Here is a 21,509-nt window from a genome sequence, read left to right on the forward strand (position 1 = left end):
ATATACCTATAGGTACTCACCTGTAGTCACACATAGCACGCCACCGCGGCCGTATAGAAATATTGGACCAAGGACGACAAGAAAAAATACAAAACAATCACATATAATCCAATTGGTGTGCGCAGCACCACAATTAAATAATAATAATAATTACGGTTATAAACTTGTACCTATTTAATTCGTATGAGATGTATATATACGTATGCGAGAAAATTATTATAGTTTATTCAGTCGCCGGTTACGTAGACATACTACTATATGGACATCGTTTCGGTCCATATCTATATATAGCTGCAGCTTCTTCGTCTAGTCGGGTCCCTCGCCTAAATATATTATTATTATACATATTTATACTGTTTAATACGTATGTTATGCATGTGTAATTTGTGTATTCTATCCGTATAAATAAATATATATCAACTATAGTAAATGAGATAGATAAATAATGATGGCGACAAAATTTGTGGTTTGTTTGTTTTTGACATGTTACGTGATCGTGAAAAATGTTGAATCGGCTAAGCTCCAAGCTCTACCGTTACGTAAGTAATGTATCTATTCAATAATCATTAAACTATTAATAGGTATACATTGAACACTCGCCAATTATTACAATCAGTTAACTAATTTTTAAATTTTTAAATTTTTTTCAATAATTAATATCGCCAACCGGTAACCAGTTTTTCACATATCAGATGTTTCTTTTTCATTTTCATTTTTCATTAATTAAATAAAACGATTTTTAACCTAAAATTATAGGTACTATACTTATATACCACAATTTTAATAAATAATAATTAATAAATGCTTGTTGCATATAAAATATTATCTTTGCATCATTAACATTTTCGTTTAAATATTTTAAATTTTGTTTTAACATAGATATTTTGATTTATGACTCTAAAATTCCAACAATTTCGCGATTTTCGAGCCCTATTTATACTTATCTGTTAATCAATTCAAAATAATAAAATAAAATAAAGTATTGGATTTAATTATAATACATGAGTAATATAGGTATATGCATCTTACATAGGGTCAAAATATACATATACATATAACTTTATATATAGATTATTCAATTATTGGGTATTTTAAAAGATACAAACAATTTAAATCTTGTTAAATTGTTAATTTTTAACAAAATACAAAACGTATATAAAATGTAATTAAATAATATATAAATTGTATATTATCAGGTGTTTAATAAGAAGTACAAAAACTATAGTATAATAGTATAGGTCGTTTACTAGATTATTATAGGCACTAGTTATGATGCAAATTAGAAGTTTATTTTTAAATTTTAAATTTTAAATCAATATAATATTATCCACTTAAGTGGATATAGTGAGTATACCCAGTTTTCATCTGAATATTGAAAACGAAATTCAGTACTTAAAAGTAAACATCTTTATTGGTTAATCTTCGTTATATAATTATTTATATACGAATATATAAAAAGTATAGAACATATTACATATGTATAAGATACAGTGATATAATAATTTATATAGAAATACAGTAGGTATTTAGTAATGTATATATTATTTTTGTTAAGCAATTTAAAATATATACATATATATATATTATAGGTAGGTTCGTTGGTCGCCGGGGATATATGACATTTCAGTGACTTTAACGAATGCAAATACATTAATAAAAAGATTAATATAATCAATGAGCTCATATTTAACTGTTTTTATAACGCTATTGAGTTATATACCTAATAATAAATATTTGAGGATGTATATTATATAGTTGATAATAACTAAGTCAATTTAAACACAAAATATACTATTATTCTGTGATTTAAATTAAATATATTGATAATGGGGTTAAAATGAAAATAAAAAACCTAAGATGACCTTCATGAAAATATCTGTCACCTTATAAAATATATATATATCACTTCAAAATTAATTTCAATTATGTAGGTATATTACACAATGTAATATTATGTTTGTAACTGTTTTCGAAAAAAAATAATAATAATAGTAATAAATTAATACTGACATTGACATATTTTGAAAATACTAACATTTGATTTAAGGAGGGTTACCAACAATGCTATTTATTATAATTACACGATGGTCTTTAATTAATCAAATTTTAGTTTAATGGTTTAACAATATGTTTATTTTTTTTTTTTATTAACTATCTTAATTATATTATATTATGTAATATTATTCATTGCAATTTATCCCTTGATATTAACCTTCTAATTCAGTAGTTGTTCACAAAGCTATTTTTTTCAAAGCACTTCTTTATGTACACGGTAATTCGTTTTATCAAAAAACACTCATAATTTCAAAATCTGTTAATATTTTTTGTTACATAATTTTTCGTCGAAATAAATTAACATTTTTAATTCATATTCTGAAGCAATACATTTTTCAGAGAATTTCAGCATTTCTATACATTATTTTTAATTTTTAAATTTTTTAAAAGATTTACAATCTACTTATTAATTATTAACACAATGAGTAAATGTGATACACAGAAATATACGTACAAGGGGCAGCAAGACAATTAATTATTCAATCATACCTAGAGAAAAAATAAAAGTTTACAATTACTCGAATGTAAAACATGTGGAAAGCAGCCACTTATCATTAGCGAAACTTTTTTCAGGAATTTCTATACATAAAAATCGATATCCGTACGAGTAGTTCATGAAATAACTTTATAAGTAGTTAAAGTTTAGATGAGCGAAGTAGCTATAGTAGACCAACATTTTGCGGGATACCACCCCAGCAATTACCCCACTTCACTCACCGAAATTATTCATTATCTTCAACTCAAAAACTACTTGTCCACATTTCAATTTAAATGTATCGAAATATTCTGTTTCAGAATACGAAATGACAAATTTATGATGTATTTTATCATTTAAAAAAGTAAAAACTTAAAATATAATATTAATAGATTTTGAAATAATAAATGTTGTTCGATAAAAGAATCACCCGGTACTTATATTATAATAAATATATATCATTAGTTATTAAAGTGTTAAACAAATCGTGACACTGAATATATCATATAAATCTAATAAATAATGAATGGATACGATTATTACGGTTTTATAAACGGTTACAGCATCATACATCGGCAAAGGTTGTCTAAGGGACGATCCAAACTTAAATGAATGCGTCGTGCGCAAAGGAGCTCCGGTAATCGACCGTTTAGTCAAAGGTGACCCCAAGTACCGGATACCGAAATTGGATCCTTTGGTCATACCAGAGTTAACGATAAAACAGGGTACGAAACAAGTGGGTCTGACGATGACGTGCAAGAACTGTGAACTGCACGGACTGAGGGAAACGAGATTCGTCAAAGCCAGGTATGAAAACAACATTAACGTCATAAATTATAACTTATTTTATTATATTGCATTTGATAACATTTGTATAATTTTATAGATAACATTTTATTAATATTTGATAATGAATAGACTACATGTATAAAATCCCTATGAATTATATCATTTGGATGCAAAATGGTATTATCTGTGATTTAAACTCATGCGAAAAAACGATAAAAGAATATTTAATTTTATTAAATTAAAAATTAATTATTTTTCAAATTGAAATATGAAAAATTCGTTTTTTGAGTGTACAAATTATGCAAGTCAGATGCTGGTAGTCTGCAGCATTATAGTGGGCAGTAGTACATAATTGTACTTTACAAAAATTGATCAGCCCTCCCCGAAAAAAAATCCTGGCAACGCCACTGATTAAAAGAATAGTTCTATATAGTAAGTTTAATTTAATTAAAATTATTGTACATAGAGTGGACGAGAAAAAAAGACACGTAGAATGGGACTTTGAACTCGATCAATGTATGTTTTTGGGACAATATTCTGTAGAAGGACAAGTTCTGATATTGCCAATCAAAGGCGACGGAGACGCCAATATTACAGTTAGTAAGTGCTTTTCGTGAATTATTGTCAACTATTTTTAACCGAGAGACATAAAAATCAGTTATAATTTCATAAAAATATACAAAAAAAATAGTTCACTGACATCCAATTTAATACATTTGTAGTGACTAATATAAATTTTTAATAGATAATTACAATACATTTATTGTAAAACAACTTCAATGATTGTCGTTGATTAAATTCTAGTGATGTTGACGAAAAAAATATCATTTTAAATTTTAATCCATAAATTTAAAATAACATGAAATACTAAAATTTGGTACTTATTTAACTATACTTTAAAAACTATGCGATAATATTATAACGATTGCATTTGTTATAAAAATCTAGGGGGAAGAATTAGCCACATTGCCACCCAATATAGTATTGATGAATTATATGTACACATTACGTAAAAAATTAAAAGAACAGTCCTTAACTATAATACTGTATAAAAAATGGAAGTCATCAAAATTCATGTTGTAAAATAATTTAATTGTATGAATTTATTAGACGGGATAACATTCACGTATTTGTACGACTACGATCTAGTCAAACGAGCGAATGAAAGAGACTATGTGGATATCACCAAGAGTGAATTGAAGTTCAATGCAAACGGAATGAAATTGAAATTAGATAATCTATTCAATGGTGACAAACTTTTGGGTAAGTGCAATAAGTGCAAATAATATTTTATAGGTACATTGCAATCTAAAAATTAAATATTTGTATGCGTCATGCAATTACTGCAATTTCGATAATTATTTAATAAAATGAAAAAAAAACACTGAAAACTATACCATAATAGCTATTTGTAATTAGTATACAAGTTGTATAGGTACACTTACAATAAGATGCAGGCATCACAAATTTCTTTTAGTAATATTATTATGTTAAATAGGTAGGCACTAGGTACACTTTTTCTTAATAGATCATGCAAATAATAATTATATACCGTTAAGACCTTGTTTAATCTTTTCTAACTACCTTTTTATGTATACTAAATTACCTATCTACTGAGCATACCTATAGGTATTTATATATTTATGTCGTAATCTTAATAGAAGATAACCTTGTCAACAAATTAATATAATATTTATACAATAAATGTAATTTAAATATCTTTATAAGAACATAAATGTATGTTATCACTTATACATATATAAGGTAAAATACATATTTAGTTTATCACAGTTATTTTAAATTTTAAAAACATAATATTCTGTATATTTATTACTTATATTATTACACAAGTGAAAACGCTGTAATAATGAATAATGGTATACTAGTATTTATTATTTTTATTTATGTATATTGTAACCTCCAAGTGTACCAAGTTAATTTTTTTTTAGCATTTTTTTTAACATATGTTTATTGAGTTAACAGACATTTTAGCATAAGAAAAACAAAGAAATGAAGGGTAACAGGATTTAATAAAATTATTATGTTTACGCGACGGTATTTGATATGTCTTACTGATGTCTGTAGTCCTGTAGACGACAGTCATCGCCGTGGTCGTATTTTTAAAGAACGCTTTTGTTTTATACATTTCAGGAGATAACATGAACCTATTTCTAAACGAGAACTGGCAAGATTTACTTAAGGAGTTTGGACCTGCCATCGGTGATGCCTTCGGAACAATTATGAAAAACACGCTGGGATCGGTGTCCGATCTAGTGCCGTACGACTTTATTTTCCCAACTAGTTAATCTATATTTTAAGTCTCTACTCACCTATTATTAATTATTGTTATAAGTTTTAACTTACAAACTTAATATGTACATATGTATATATATATATATACCCGAGTTAAATTGATGTGTAATAATATTAATATGTAAATTATAATGTGAGCACTTAGGTACAATATAGTAAATGATTTTATAACCAACTTCTAAATTGCAAAATACATTTGCATAATATATATATTAATTAACAACCAAATATACCTAACTGGTATCAATATCTACAAATTCCTCGGATTATTATATGTTTTTAATTTTTCTCATTACAAATGTATATCAATTATTAAATATATGGTATTCTTAAGCCTTTTCGAATATGAATAAATAATTTAAGTATAAGTTAAGATATAGTTTAAAATTTTCAGTATCGCATTAAGTTTACAATTTTAAGAATAGCTAGGTCATAGGTATATATAAATTAACTTATACATTATTAAATCTTCATATATATTAAGCGCCAAATTGGCAAGATATCTGCCTACTGAGTTTTCGAATTTCTAACGTTTGATTACAGCTGCTACAGCTACTATATGGTTTAAATAATAAAATTATATTGTCTACCATTTTTTGTACTAATTTACACAAAACTAAAAAATAACGGCCAAACACAAAAAAACAGGCCCAACGAGTTTTACTCGATAGCTCGCCAGACCAATTCGGCACTATACATATTCACTTGATCGTTACTTTTATAATGCTAACTTAAAACAATAATAGTTATTATTGTCTAAAATTTATTTCATCATAATATTATATATGTAACAATGTAACATTAGTATATAAATATAGTATATAAAAATGTAATGTTAATTTTTTGTATTGCTTATACCTACACAGCAAAATAGTCTAATTAATAAATACTTTTAGAAGACAACTAATACTTACAACGTTATCTTTAAAATCCTATACATCTAATAAATAATATAATGTGTGTTATAAATTATAGATAGTTAATAGGTACTTTAAAGTTCTAACTTATAAGTTATAAAAAAAGTATTGTTATATATAGTATTTACTTATTATAAATCTACTACTTTATTATTACTATCGAAATCATTGTTATAATGTATTTAGATATCTAGTGGCTAGTTTGTATTATACTATTTTTTAAGTCCTAGCCATTTAAAATTTTAATTATACCATTATATAAAAACTCTGTAAAAGTGTAAACAGTATACATTTGAATAATTAAGTACCACCTGAGTACCTAACTGATACACATACAAAAATAGTGATAAATTAGTAATTACTGTGCCTTATGGTGTTTCTAGATCATGAGCGGAGCGATTATGATAACCTATATTATTATTGGTAATTGGGCAACATTTTATCTACCCGATTCGTATAAAATATTTGTTTACCATTTAATACATGTATAACACAAATATATACCGAATCACATTTTATAATACTAAATGTGGATAGCATAGACCAGGGTTTGGTCTAACCTTTTGTAGTTTGCGGGTTAATTTACACTTTCATAAAAACACCGGGGGGCCGCCAGCAAAAATTTTTACATTACAGATTAAGTTACTTATATTTAGAATTGATTAATTAATGTGATGATTGGCATTATTTTTCAATGTCAATTGAAAATAATTAATTTAATTGTTGGGGGGAGGGGCAAAAAAAAGGCTTTAAGGGTTGCGGGTTAGACCACCCTGGCATAGTTTGCAATCAACTAAACGATCGCGATACTTTATAATCTTTGTAAGTTACGCTTAAATAATTTAATATTGAATAATTATTATTACATTTGATAAGGCACACAGTTGCTTCGAATAAAGTTTCGTGTGCACTGACGTGTTGGTTGGTATTATAGCAATTTATATTATAATAAAATAATCATTATTAATTTATAAAAATTTAATATTGGCCAGTGGCGTAGTTTGGAATATAAGTTTATAGTATCGTTCTAGTGGGGCTATGCCCCCACCCTTGACAATTAAATCACATAAATACAAATATTATATTAATTTATTATTATAAATTAAATGTGGTAAACGGTATAATAATAGTTTACAAAGACAATAAAGTAAACAATTAAATTAAATATATTTTTCATAAATTATAATATCAAGTCAATTCCTTTTTGTTTTTTTCGCCAAAATATCCAATACGTCATTGGGGTTTAACTAATGTCCCGATGCACTGATGATAACATCGTAAGTCCATTCAAGCGTTCCTATTAAGTATTTAAGTTAGTAAAAGTTCATAATTATTATGTAATTTACAAAAATAATGATTATTACTCGTTTTAGTACAAATAGACATTTGTGATACACTGTTGCTCAAGGTTTAGTAATATAATATTCGAAAAATAGTTAATACCTTATACCTACTACAGAATAAATAAAATTATGTTTTCATTCAATACCAGTCTACACCACGCTTATATTATTTATTTTTGTAAAGTTTTAGTTAAAATTATAACAAGAGTTGTAAGTTGTAGATTTTATCAGTGTTATCTTTTAACTATGAGTTATACAACATTTTTCTCATAATATATAATACTGTAATTGTTGAGCTATCGTAGTTTTACTAGTTTTATATTAGTAAAATAAAAAAAAATCTCAACTATGATAACATCCATGAATTCTTATTTCCTATTTTAAAATATTATTAATCTTAAAATCTTTTAAAGCTAAGTGCTTACGGGAATTTTATTATGGTTATTCTAAAAAAAAGCGTCTGGGGGATATCCCAATATCCCTCCCCCATAATTACGCCACTGATTTTGGCCTATTACCGAATATAATAAAAAATATTGAAAATAGTGGTCCAATCACTGGGCTTATCTGTTATAAATGTAAGACAGTAGTGGCCCAATTTCCTGGGCCCCTGAAATGTATTGATTGATATGATTTATCATATTATATATTTTTTTTGTGTACGAATATACACAATAAGTCTTCGATAAAATCTTAGACTTTTAAAAAAAGAAGTGAGTGGTTTTGAATATTAAATTGGACATTGTTTGTATTTTAGAGGTCTAATTAAAAAAAATACCGATACTTTATTTTATTATAGGGACAAGTAGGGGCTAAAATACTGTGTCCCCTAAAAATAAAAGTGCGTCCCAAGTTTTATAAGGTATTTTAGTTTTGATTACAAAAATAAATAACAAACATTCAAATATTTAGGAATTTCAACATAATTTCAAATATTTTGAACTTATACTTGTATTTATTTTATGTATTTTTAGTACTAGTATCATATAAATAATATTAATGTGTAAGGTAAGTGGTACATAAAAAAGGGGGATTTCAGGAGTTATAACCACCAAAGGTTTTTTTGCTTTATAAATCTGTCTAAGCCCAAAAGTAACAGTTAAATCGATAAGTGTGTCCCCTGAAATCAGATGTATTTTAGGCCCTAGGAACAAGGATAAAACAAACAAAAAATTTAAAACGGTTAATTTACACAAATCGAATTCTATATTTATTTATATACATTTGAAATTAGAATTATGATGACGTTCGTCAAAACATACTCACTACAAAACAAGTTCAAAATTCATAGAAGCTTTTATTGTATCTTGTTTTGAAAAATTAACAAAACATTCTTCAGAGTTCACATTAAAACCATACAAATTATATCAACCTATTATAATATTAAAAATTAAATAGGTGTATAAAAAACATATCTGATAGGCTGATGTTTCTGCTCAGAATTATTTTTAGTATACAAAAATATATATCATTTAATTTAAATTTAAGGCACCTATAATAGTGACCCACTCGAAAACTTATGTACATCAGAGCAATACCCGCTTATCTACTTTTTTTAATAATTAAGATACTTAAAAATGTTGTTAATAGGTAATTTTTTGAAGGCCTAGGCCCCAGAAAAATTTCTCAAAAAACTAGTTGCAGTACGACTTTGAGCAAGACCTGTGAATAATCGTGAATAACAAAGTTACAAGATTTAATATTTTGTAAGCGTTTTCATTCAACTTTCAAAAAGTAAATATAGCTTAACAAATCAAGGATCATACTAATGTCAAAATGGATAGTAATAATAAGGAGTTAGAAACAATGGGTGTCAAAGTCTGGAGTCTATGCATTTTTCACATAAACCTCATCTTACAAGTTAAGTATTAATACATACTTTGAATTTATTGAAATGCTTAGATTTATTCTTATCAAAAATTACCATAAAAGATTTAAAAACAATTTAATCTATATATTCTGTTGGAGAAGAAAATAATTTAGACAACCAATTAAAGTTTCAATATATTTTTATTTAGACATCCATTTTTAACATGATTAATTTACATAATCTTTGAATGCATTGTTACATTGTAAAGGGTGACCTAATTTTGAAGTCAAAATGAAGCTATATGTATTTAAATTTTAATTAACAATATATTGTAGGAGTATTATAGGTGAAGCTTTCTAAAATTTACCAAATAGGTTTTGAAAATTCAAGAATTCAAAAAAAGTAGTAATCATACATACAATAATTATAACAAAAAAAAAAAAATTACACATAAATAGCTTCGATTTGTAATAACCACATAATATAAGTTAAACATACATTATTGTTGAAAATTGACCAACATAATATTAATATACCATAAGTATTATTTTTTTCACAATAACATACATTTCTAATTCATATAAATTAATACAAATAAACATAAGTGACATAAATGAATAAAAATTACTTAAATATTAAGTCAAGCTAGATTCAACTAAAAACTGTCTCCAAAACACTATGAGGTAAAAAGTGTTGACACAAATTAATATTTCTTGGATATTATGTAAAAATTATGTATGTATTTCTATTAAAATGTATATTAACTTATATTTGTTTTATACTATACAACTATTGCATCATAAAGTGAATATTGATTATGCTACACATATAAAAAAAAAAATACTTGTCTTATTATGCGTAAGACAAAGACAAAAATCAATTGCAAAATCTTTTTTTTAAAACAAAGAAGAGGAAAAAAATAATTTATATAAAATTAATTTGAAAACATCCCTCACCAGCATCGGAAATAAGGCGTGATTAAGACAAAAACCAAATAAGACTAGTAAAAATTTATAAAAATCATATTAATTTCTATGTACACTTACAACAAAATCTTGACGTAAAGATACGTTCATGAATTTGTATTCTAATGCTTGGGAGTGAACTTCGGCCATCAGTAAACTAGAACTAATTTAAATCTAAACTTACGACAAGATGAAAGTGTCTTGACACATTCTTCAATCTTGTACTCTAATCACGTGAATAAAACTCCCATATAGTATAAATTACTAAAACCTTATTAATAATGTTATATTTGTGTTAACTATTAACACAAATATATTAAATTCATAAATATAATAACTATCTTAATATAATTTGAATATTAACTAAATAATATAAAAATTATGTACACTTACAACATGTCAAATGTTTTAATTAACAATTTAAAACATGATATCTATATAATTTTGTGCGTGTTTCCATTGTGTCAAATTAATGACTTATCTTAATACTAGCTTAACAGTACCTTAAACAAAAGATTAATTACACTTACAACATGCTAAAATGTCTTTATTGACAATAATTAACATGTTATCTAATTCAGTTTCAGGCGATCAGACAGTCAAATTAATGACGCTACTTAATATTAACTTAACAGTATGAAAATTATTTACACTTACATCATGTCAACATTTCTTGATAAAGAATTTAAAACATGATATCTATAATATTATATTCAGTATTTGTATTAATAATATAACTTAATGTTAACTTAATAGTTAATAATAGAAATACTATTTACACTTACAACATGTAAAGATGTCTTAATTAACAATGCTTAACATGTTATCTAATTCCACCGGTCATTGGCCCTAATTTTAAGTATTCACTTAAAATAATAACAATAAATATAATATAAAAAGAGTTATGTATATTAATCCAGAATAAAATGAAATTAGGTTGTAATATAATACTTAATTTTGTCAGGTAAAAGCTAAATTCAAACATTAACGTAGAGTTTTAATTAAATTAATATTTATGTGTAAGAGATACAATTTTAGCTTAATAAGTCACGAGTATATTTTAAATGTGGCAGTAGTATTTCAATTTAGAATATTATTACTTAAAAAATTATGGGAATGAAATAATTATGATAAGAAAATTAAACCATATCTATTTTTTTATTCTAGATTATATTTAATTTAATACCTATTAATTTATATTTTATACTTGCAATAAAATTAAATATTTGATTATTAAAGTATGATTTAGTCACATTAAAGTAATAAAACATTGATATTAATACCTATTTAATAGTTAAATTTTGAACAGAAAACAAATTAATTTACAGTCTCTTAATTTTGAAAAATCTTACAGCTAATCAATAAATAACAGCGAGATTTAATTAAGAGAAGATTCAAAACTTTTTAAAATCAATAATTTTGAAGACAAGAGTAGAGAAAATGGTTCGAGTACACAGTTACTAATAGAATGCTAACTAAACAGCATATTGTTGTTAACAATCCATATTTAATTTTATAAATTTTAATGTTTAAATGGATCCATCAACCTTATTTATTTATTTATTTGATGGGGATATTATGGAGGGAATTTTATTAAAGATTTTTTTTCCAGAATTTTGCATTAATGCAAGATCTAAACAAATGACTGTTACTCTTAAACGGAAATGTATGTAAATTATTAACTATATAAATGAAATGAAAAATCAATTAACATGACAATCATAGAAATTTTGGAATCAAGTTTCCATTGTTGAAATCAACAAATTAAAACTACATAGTATTAGACCTTAAATTGTAACCAAACAGAGAATAAGACTTAATGAATCATTGAATATATATATATGTTTTTTTTTATTAACGATTCAACATTTAAATTTATAACCCGGTTATAATTAATGTAATATCTTATAAATATTAATTATGGTTCATGTATTACAAAAATAAAAACTATCATATCAAGGCACCAATCAATTTAATTTTAACAACTGAAATAATGAATTACCGAAATTGTTAGATATAATGAATTTTTGTCAATTACAAAACCACAATAATAATAATTAATAACATGGTTATAAACTTAAATTAAAAAACTCCATATTATTAGTAATTTAATTTTAATTAAAATAAATATAATTAGTTCAATAATTTTAAAAGTATAGACATGAAAATTACAATATCCTAATTTAATCTATTATTAAAATTACTTGACTCGTAATAATAACTTAATTTAAACTTATTCAAACATACACTTATTGCAACTTCATGTTAATACTGTGAAGTTGAATCTAACACTTTGACTTGTTAAAACATTATTTGTTACCTATTTAACCTAATTATTTTACTAACCACGTCAAAAAATATTTTTTTAATGTAGATCATAGATAATTTTAAATATTAAAATGTTTTATTAATGAATTAAATTACAATTAAACAGAGTTTTTACCATACAATATATATTTATTTAGTAAGAATTTTGAAAGGTAACAATTACACAGAAATTTTGACGTGGTTCAACATTTGAATATCATAGTTATGACTTTTATTTTTAACTATAGTCGGGAGAATGAAAAGTGGCTGCTGGCTAATATGATAGCAACGATTTTTTTTGCTAAAAACAGTGGTTCTCATAATGAAAATCGAGGAGCGCGATCGGTATACATTGTCAGACCGGTTCGCCGTGAACCAGCTGTACGGGCGGTTTTGGTTTTATAGACCTTATTTTCCCTATTTACCCACGGTTATTGTAGTTTTATTATATGATGGGGTCTCCTCCCTACACACCACATACCATATAATATAATATAATGTATTATATATATTATTATATAAAAAAAAAAGAATGTGTATTGTATACACAACATTTGCTTCTCTGTTCTGATATTTGTCATTCGGCAACGATTATTCCACGTGTTAAGTGTTGTGTCGTGTTATATTGGCCTTCAGAAACTAAATTACATAATTTTGTTTATTAGTTATTACTGTTTTCAGTTAAATATTTTTTAAATATAATGGCTAGTAAAAGTGGTAGTGATACCTGAAGTCAAACAAAAAAAATGGTTTTTAATGTTTATAAATTTATAAAAGACCTATCTAAGTATAAACGGAATGAGCTGGACGAGATAGCACTTCAAATGGGTCACGATGTCATAAGGTTACCTCCCTACCATTGTCAGTACAACCCTATTGAGTTGATTTGGGCAGGTAGCGGAGGTAGCCAAAAATAACAACACATTCAAATTGGCAGATGTCGAAAAATTGGCGCACGCAGCTATTGATGCAGAGAAAAATTCAGAATGAAGACAACGAAAAGGAAATATTGAGGGATATCACATTGGAGCCAATTATCATCACATTAGAAGAGGACGACAGCGATTGAGGCGATGAAGAAAATGACGACGACATAATTGATGAAGAATGTCAATTTAAATTGTTTAAATGATGTACATATTTTATATTATTATTTTGTAAATATTTTTAATAATTTGTATTTTATATGACTTGTACATACATTGTAATGAATTTTTATTAAATGACATAATCATTATATTTTTATAAAAATATGTAAATACATTGCATTTAATAATTCAAAATACGCGCCTTTTTTTCACATTAGTTTGGAAACCAATTACAGAAATTTGCCACCGGAAGCGTTCGCATCAGCGGCCACTTTTCATTCTCCCGACTATAATAAGACGTATCGTTTTATTTATACCTTATTTTAACTGGTGAGGGAAACGTTGAATTTTAATAATAAGTTTTAATTAAAATAAAGTATCACAGTTTTCTTTGAAAATAAAATGTATGATAAATAATAATAATTAATAACTAATGGATAAATGAGAAATATTTAAATTGACCAAGTTATCAAATAAAATGTAATATATTGTTTTTAATACACTTTTTCCAATGATATATACATATTAGATTGGTCAATATTTTAAATATATTATATATTTTTGAAAATCATATATATATAGATATATAGTAGCTTACATAAATTAAACATTATCACTGGTAACAATAATAAAAAAAGGAAATGGAAATTGAGTAGCAATATTATTTTATTCTTAAATGATAAACAAGACTCAAATACTTTAATATTATAATTATATAAGATAACAATATGTGAGTTTAATAAATGCAGCAATTGTATATTTTTCATTTTCATTTTTTTTTTACTTACTTTGGCAAGCACACTCATATTTGACCAGCACCCTGGAGGAATTTGGTCTGGTGTTAGTGCCGGCTCTATACTATTGAATTATGTTGTAACGAATACAGGTGAGATGTGTTCTGCGATATAATTAGTCGAGCATTCATTATCAAGTAAACTTGTAGCTATTTCTACAAGCACCGCCATATTATGAAAATGAATGTTGATAGTTTGGAAAGAAAAGAAATAAAATATGGATGATAATACTATCTTGAAACAATTTAAGCCTTAAGATAATGATCTGAAAACATATTTTTAAATTAAATTTTTATATAACAAAATTTAAATTATAAAATTACCTTTTTAACACATAAATTATTTCACATTAAACAGCAGCTTAGGATAATACATTTTACCATATGGTCAGCAACAGAACAACACATAAAAAGAAAATTTGATCTAAAATATAAATATTTTTTATTAGTTTATTGTCAGTCAAATTAAAATGAATTTATAATTTTATAAAATATTAGCTGATCTGACAAGTATTGCCCATAAAATATTGTAATTATATAATTATATAATTTTTTACATTAAATGTTTATAGATTATAGAAGATAAATAAAATACCAATAAACATACCAAATCAATATTTAAGAAAGCATATTTGATATTCGCAACTATCATATACTCAATTCTTAGCTATACATTTAATTTTTTACCATAATAATAATATAAATACAAATAGATGATAGTACGTATAACAAAAAAAGAACCAATGTATATCAGACACTACAGCAGTTTTCCGCAGAAAATCTTTTAACAGATTAACTCAGAAGAGGGAGCCTGTTTAAGTCATCATTAAAAAGTTTTAATTGTATACCTAAGCATTTTTTTATTTTTTTAGAAAAATGTATTACTATTTAGAAAATAGTTATTTGTTAACTCAGAAAGTGGTTAATTCTGCATTATTAAATTATGGGTTCTCTCAGATGAGGGAGCCTGGAATTTTCATCATAGTAAATTTAATTTAACTAAAAACAAATCAATATCAGACACTACAGCAGTTTTCCGCAGCAAATCTTTTAACAGATTAACTCAGAAGAGGGAGCCTGTTTAAGTCATCATTAAAAAGTTTTAATCATGTACCTAAGTATTTTTTATTTTTTAGAAAAATGTAATACTATATAGTAGTTATTTAATAACTCAGAAAATGGTTAATTCTACATTATTAAATTATGGGTTCTCTCAGATGAGGGAGCCTGGAATTTTCATCATAGTAAATTTAATTTAACTAAAAACAAGTCATAAATATTTTAATAGGCAAAAAACAATCAAATTGTAAATTTTAGTGGTTTACTCAGAAAAGTGGTAACTTCTGCATTATTTAATTTTTGGGTTCTCTCAGATGAGGGAGCCTGAAATTATCATCACAGTAAACTTTTATTAATAAAACAAAACACATAATATAATATTTTTAATTGTACTAAATTGGTAGCTGAAAACTGAAAACAACTTAATCTGGGATTAAAATTCCTAAAGAAAAAAAGAATAATTGAAGTTGAAATAGTAATAATTAATAAGATTTAACAGTATTTATAAAATAAGTAAACAAAATTTATTTTATACTCTATATATACCCAAATAACACAAATATTGAAATACTTACTTTATTTAAATATGTAAAACTGTATAAACAACTATTATAGCATGTACTTCAATTATCCAAACAACTGATGAGTGATATAATAAATTGATATTTGCTGTCTTAAAGAACCAACTATAAATCAAAACAAATATCATAATTATTAAATCCATGTGCATTGAAATAATTTATAAATAAATAAGTAATTAAAATCCTTAAATATAATCTACAAATCACATCTATACAAAATTGTAATGTATTTAATTTTTTATTACATTAAGACGAATTTAAAAATTAAGGTATATGGATTAGATGGTTATAAAACTTAGAGGAGGTATGTTGCACCTACACTTCTTAATATCAAAAACATGTTCATAGTTTAAAAAATAACTTCATAGTTTAAATTGTTTTAAAGCTAAACCGCCAATCAACAGAATGATATAAAATAGTAAATTGTTAAATTATCTTATGAAATTTTAACAAAATATTTAGGTACCTACCTAGTATTATAAAAGAGGATACAATATTTTAAGAGCTAAAGATTATGAAATTCATTCCTAGAATTTAGATGTTGCAATACTATATTAATTAGATTGTACAAAATAGTAGATACGATAGTTTGAAAATTATTTTACCACTCACTAAAAGACTAAACATTCTTTACTAGTAAGTAACTTACAGGGAAGCTGAGGCATGGATAATTTATTTAGATAGGCACTAAAGACCTGCATGGGGCCGGCTTGGCCAGACATTTTTTAGGACAAAAATTAACAAGCCAGACTGGGCTACTAAGCAAAAATAACATATACATATTACATAATACATATGTCAATAACAACTGATTATTTGTTTTGTTGTTAAGAGGATGTTATACCTGCACGTGTTGTCTGTCTTACTAATGTAGATCATAGCAAATTTTTGTGCAGCAGAACACATTTTGTGATATTAGAGTAAATTTACCTATTATCAAATTTAAAGGTAAGAATATTATCTAGAGCATCTCATAGGCTTTTATTGATATATTAATTTTTAAGTGAGTTAAGGTTATGTAAAATAATAAAACTTTAAAATGCTTGTAACTCGCTTAAAAATTAATATATCAATAAAAGCCTATGAGATGCTCTAGATAATATTCTTACCTTTAAATTTAATAATAGGTAAGTTTACTCCAATATTAAAGCTAATATCACAAAATGTGTTCTGCTGAACGAAAATTTGCTATGATCTACATTAGTAAGACAGAGACAACACATGTGGGTTTAACATCCTCTTAAACTTTCAGCAGCCGTTAAATGTTTTTAATATAAATATGTTAAGTAAATTATAATTATTAGTAAATAAATATAATATTAAAAAAAAAAAAAAAAAACTATAAAAAAATTAACCTATTCATGCCGGGTTTACTTAAAAAAATTAGCGGGCCAAGCCGGGCTTAAATATAACAAATGGTTCTTAGACAGGACTTATATACAATAAATGGTTACCAGACTGGGCCAAGCTTACTTAAAAAATTACCAGGCCGGACCGTGCTGCAAATTATCATCCTGTGCAGACCTCTATTAGGCACATAAAGATGGGTAATTTTATATCAAACATAAATACATTGCGCATACGGATTATGAAGTAGATTTATCTTCTTAATTAATCTCATTAATATAAATGTTTTCAAAATTGCAGTACTAATTTGTTAAGGTTGTACAAAATAATAGTTACGATAATTTGAAAATTATTTTACCACTCACTAAACGTCCTCTACTAGTAAATAACTTAGCGGGAAGCTGGGGAATGGATAATTTCTTGAAATAGGCACATATAGATGGAAGCTAATTTTACATCATTATGTATATTTACTTAATTAATTTCATTAATGTAAATGTTTCCAAAACTACAGTACTAATTTGTTAAGGTTGTACAAAATAGTAGTTACGATAATTTGAAAATTATTTTACCACTCACTAAACGTCCTCTACTAGTAAATAACTTAGCGGGAAGCTGGGGAATGGATAATTTCTTGAAATAGGCACATATAGATGGAGGCTAATTTTACATCATTATGTATATTTACTTAATTAATTTCATTAATGTAAATGTTTCCAAAACTACAGTACTAATTTGTTAAGGTTGTACAAAATAGTAGTTACGATAATTTGAAAATTATTTTACCACTCACTAAACGTCCTCTACTAGTAAATAACTTAGCGGGAAGCTGGGGAATGGATAATTTCTTTAGATAGGCACATATAGATGGGTAATTTTATATCAATCATAAATACATTGCACATATAGATTATGAAGTAGGTTTATCTTCTTAAATAATCTCATTAATATAAATGTTTTCAAAATTGCAGTACTAATTTGTTAAGGTTGTACAAAATAGTAGTTACGATAATTTGATAGTTATTTTACCACTCACTAAACGTCCTCTACTAGTAAATAACTTAGCGGGAAGCTGGGGAATGGATAATTTCTTTAGATAGGCACATATAGATGGGTAATTTTATATCAATCATAAATACATTGCACATATAGATTATGAAGTAGGTTTATCTTCTTAAATAATCTCATTAATATAAATGTTTTCAAAATTGCAGTACTAATTTGTTAAGGTTGTACAAAATAGTAGTTACGATAATTTGAAAATTATTTTACCACTCACTAAACGTCCTCTTCTAGTAAGTAACTTAACGGGAAGCTGGGGAATGGATAATTTCTTTAGATAGGCACATATAGATGGAAGCTTATTTTACATTGTCATATATATCTACTTAATTAATTTCATTAATGTAAATGTTTTCAAAATTACAGTACTAATTTGTTTAAGTTGTACAAAATAGTAGTTACGATAGTTTGAAAATTATTTTACCACTCACTAAACGTCCTCTTCTAGTAAGTAACTTAGCGGGAAGCTGGGGAATGGACTATTTCTTTACACAATTAAATAATGTCTATTATAGAAAGATAAATACTTAGTTCATTGACCTCATTTGTCACATGATCATAATGATTGTTAACTGTAAAATAAAACTACTGAGTCTTAAATATAGATGTTTCAGACTTGCAATACTACTTAATTATAGTGAATAAAGTAGTAGTTACGATAGTTTGAAAATTATTTTACCACTCACTAAACGTCCTCAACTAGTAAGTAACTTAGCGGGAAGCTGGGGAGTGGACAGTTTCATTAAAAATAAATACGTATGACACAGAATAACCACTGAATAATTGAACAGTTTATATAATACCAATGTACCACATATCAACCGAACTGAAAGCTTTACAAAATTGAATAAACGTACAACAGGATCGATTGCCAACTACTAAATTGGAATAAACAGAAATTAATAGTTTACACAATGGATGATTTGAAATTAAATAGGGTACCTACAAAAGATATGTCAGATGCATTAACACGGGGTCATAATATACCCACCAACTTGTGACATTGATAAACCTCATGAGCATATGGTTTAACACGAGGCAAATTGGCAATCAATCAAATTTGAATCAATAGCAATAGAACTGATGGACAATAAGCAGCAAGCAAACCACGTGTATGATAGACACTAAAAAAAAAAACGTGGCGGTGTTGATGTCCAATCAAAATACTGACATTGATGGCGAATAGTATTTTCTCAACACGTGATATATATGCTAGGATTTCGATCGATGGATGGACTTGGGAGTAGAACCAGACATTAAATCATTTGTAAGTTAGAAACGAAAAATCAAGTCGCATGTTGCCCGAAGTAAATGTAAGGTTAAAAAACAAAGATCAGACATTCAGACAGCATTGCTGTCAGACGGAGGTCAACGATACTTACATAGTTTTTCGTTGAGGCGGACATCATTCTGGAACTACTGGACTATTGATCTATGTTAATGAGTTATGTGGTGATTCTGGACAAAGAAATGGTGACGGCACCTAAACCGCATCAGTCGGAAGATAAGCATTGAGATGGCGGACACGAGAAGCGAACACAAATTTGAAACGTGCACTTGAAGATAAATGGTAGTAGGACACGTTAGCGTTTAGATGTCAAAAACTGAAAGCAAGGGACGCAATTTTAACTCCAAACAGCCAAATGCCATTGGAAAGGCGAAGATGTCAAATAATTCTGTAGAGGTAATCCGACCACCAACACGGCCCATGATTGGGCCGGTCGGCGTACAAGACACACTAAGCTATAGTAAAGAAAGTAAAAAACCGTAAAGCAGTAAAGAAATGAACCACGGACGTGGAATAAAATGAGCGAGGAATGAAGAAAACTACAGTAGTACAACCTACAGTAAAACAGTGAATACTCAAACGCCAGACTGCTGCTACAGTAGTACAAATTGTGCAATACTTTTACAAGACAGCAAATGGTAACATTTCTACGCAAGTCGTACCAACTGTGATCAACTCATGAAGGATTTGACAGTGAGTTACTGAATTGACAAATAGAATAGTACAGCTGTATTTACTATACGGGTTACTCATTAGCACGTCTATAAATATGAATGGTTTCACGACAATCTATAGCCGTGCTCACTAGTCATTAACAGTTGTATACTTATATTGGAATTCTGGACAAGACAAGGTGAAAACATTTTTATGCAGTAATTATAAATAATATGTCCCATCTCGGCCATTTCAATAGCAAATATTTATTATTTAATATCTTCATGACTATTATATTCTATCATATATTAATAAATATTGTAATATATAGTATCCATGATCAACTATAAAAACTATTGAGTATAAGACAGGTATACTATAGGTATATAACTATATGTTTAAGTCATATCTCATATTCTTATGACCAATAAAAAATAACTAATCGGTCTTGAACCAATGTTTTAAAAAATTAATTAAAACAATAAGAGTAAAACTAATAAAAATATATAAAATATAAATTATTAAAATTAGATACACGATAATGTATTATGTATTTATGAGTTTATATATATATTTTTGCTAAGCTATGTTTATATATTTCTTCTTTATATATATATTTTTTTTTTTTTTGAGCAATAATTACATATTTAAATAAAAATAAGT

At 26.2% G+C, this 21,509-nt stretch overlaps 1 protein-coding gene and 1 long non-coding RNA gene across 3 annotated transcripts; one reads left to right on the forward strand and one right to left on the reverse strand.

The window, feature by feature from the left end:
• The first annotated feature begins 241 nt into the window (after nt 1-241).
• LOC113554990 (protein takeout-like) lies at nt 242-6,541 on the forward strand. Its single transcript, XM_026959232.1, has 5 exons — nt 242-539; nt 3,094-3,337; nt 3,786-3,919; nt 4,430-4,582; nt 5,471-6,541. Exons 1-5 carry the CDS (start codon nt 446-448, stop codon nt 5,623-5,625), a joined length of 780 nt encoding a protein of 259 aa, XP_026815033.1. The 5' UTR covers nt 242-445; the 3' UTR covers nt 5,626-6,541.
• A 1,173-nt stretch (nt 6,542-7,714) lies between these two features.
• On the reverse strand, nt 7,715-20,739 carry LOC113554991. 2 transcript variants are annotated; one of them, XR_003405323.1, is made up of 5 exons: nt 20,287-20,739; nt 16,490-16,600; nt 15,180-15,279; nt 14,851-15,121; nt 7,715-7,846 (listed from the first exon to the last, which is right to left on the reverse strand). It is a non-coding gene; the product is annotated as an uncharacterized LOC113554991 (long non-coding RNA). The 2 variants fall into 2 exon arrangements; XR_003405322.1 differs by lacking the exon at nt 7,715-7,846 and having other exon boundaries at nt 14,711-15,121; nt 20,287-20,738.
• Between the last annotated feature and the right edge of the window lie 770 nt (nt 20,740-21,509).

The sequence above is a fragment of the Rhopalosiphum maidis genome, chromosome 2 (genome assembly GCF_003676215.2).
Source record: "Rhopalosiphum maidis isolate BTI-1 chromosome 2, ASM367621v3, whole genome shotgun sequence".
Classification (NCBI taxonomy): domain Eukaryota; kingdom Metazoa; phylum Arthropoda; class Insecta; order Hemiptera; family Aphididae; genus Rhopalosiphum; species Rhopalosiphum maidis.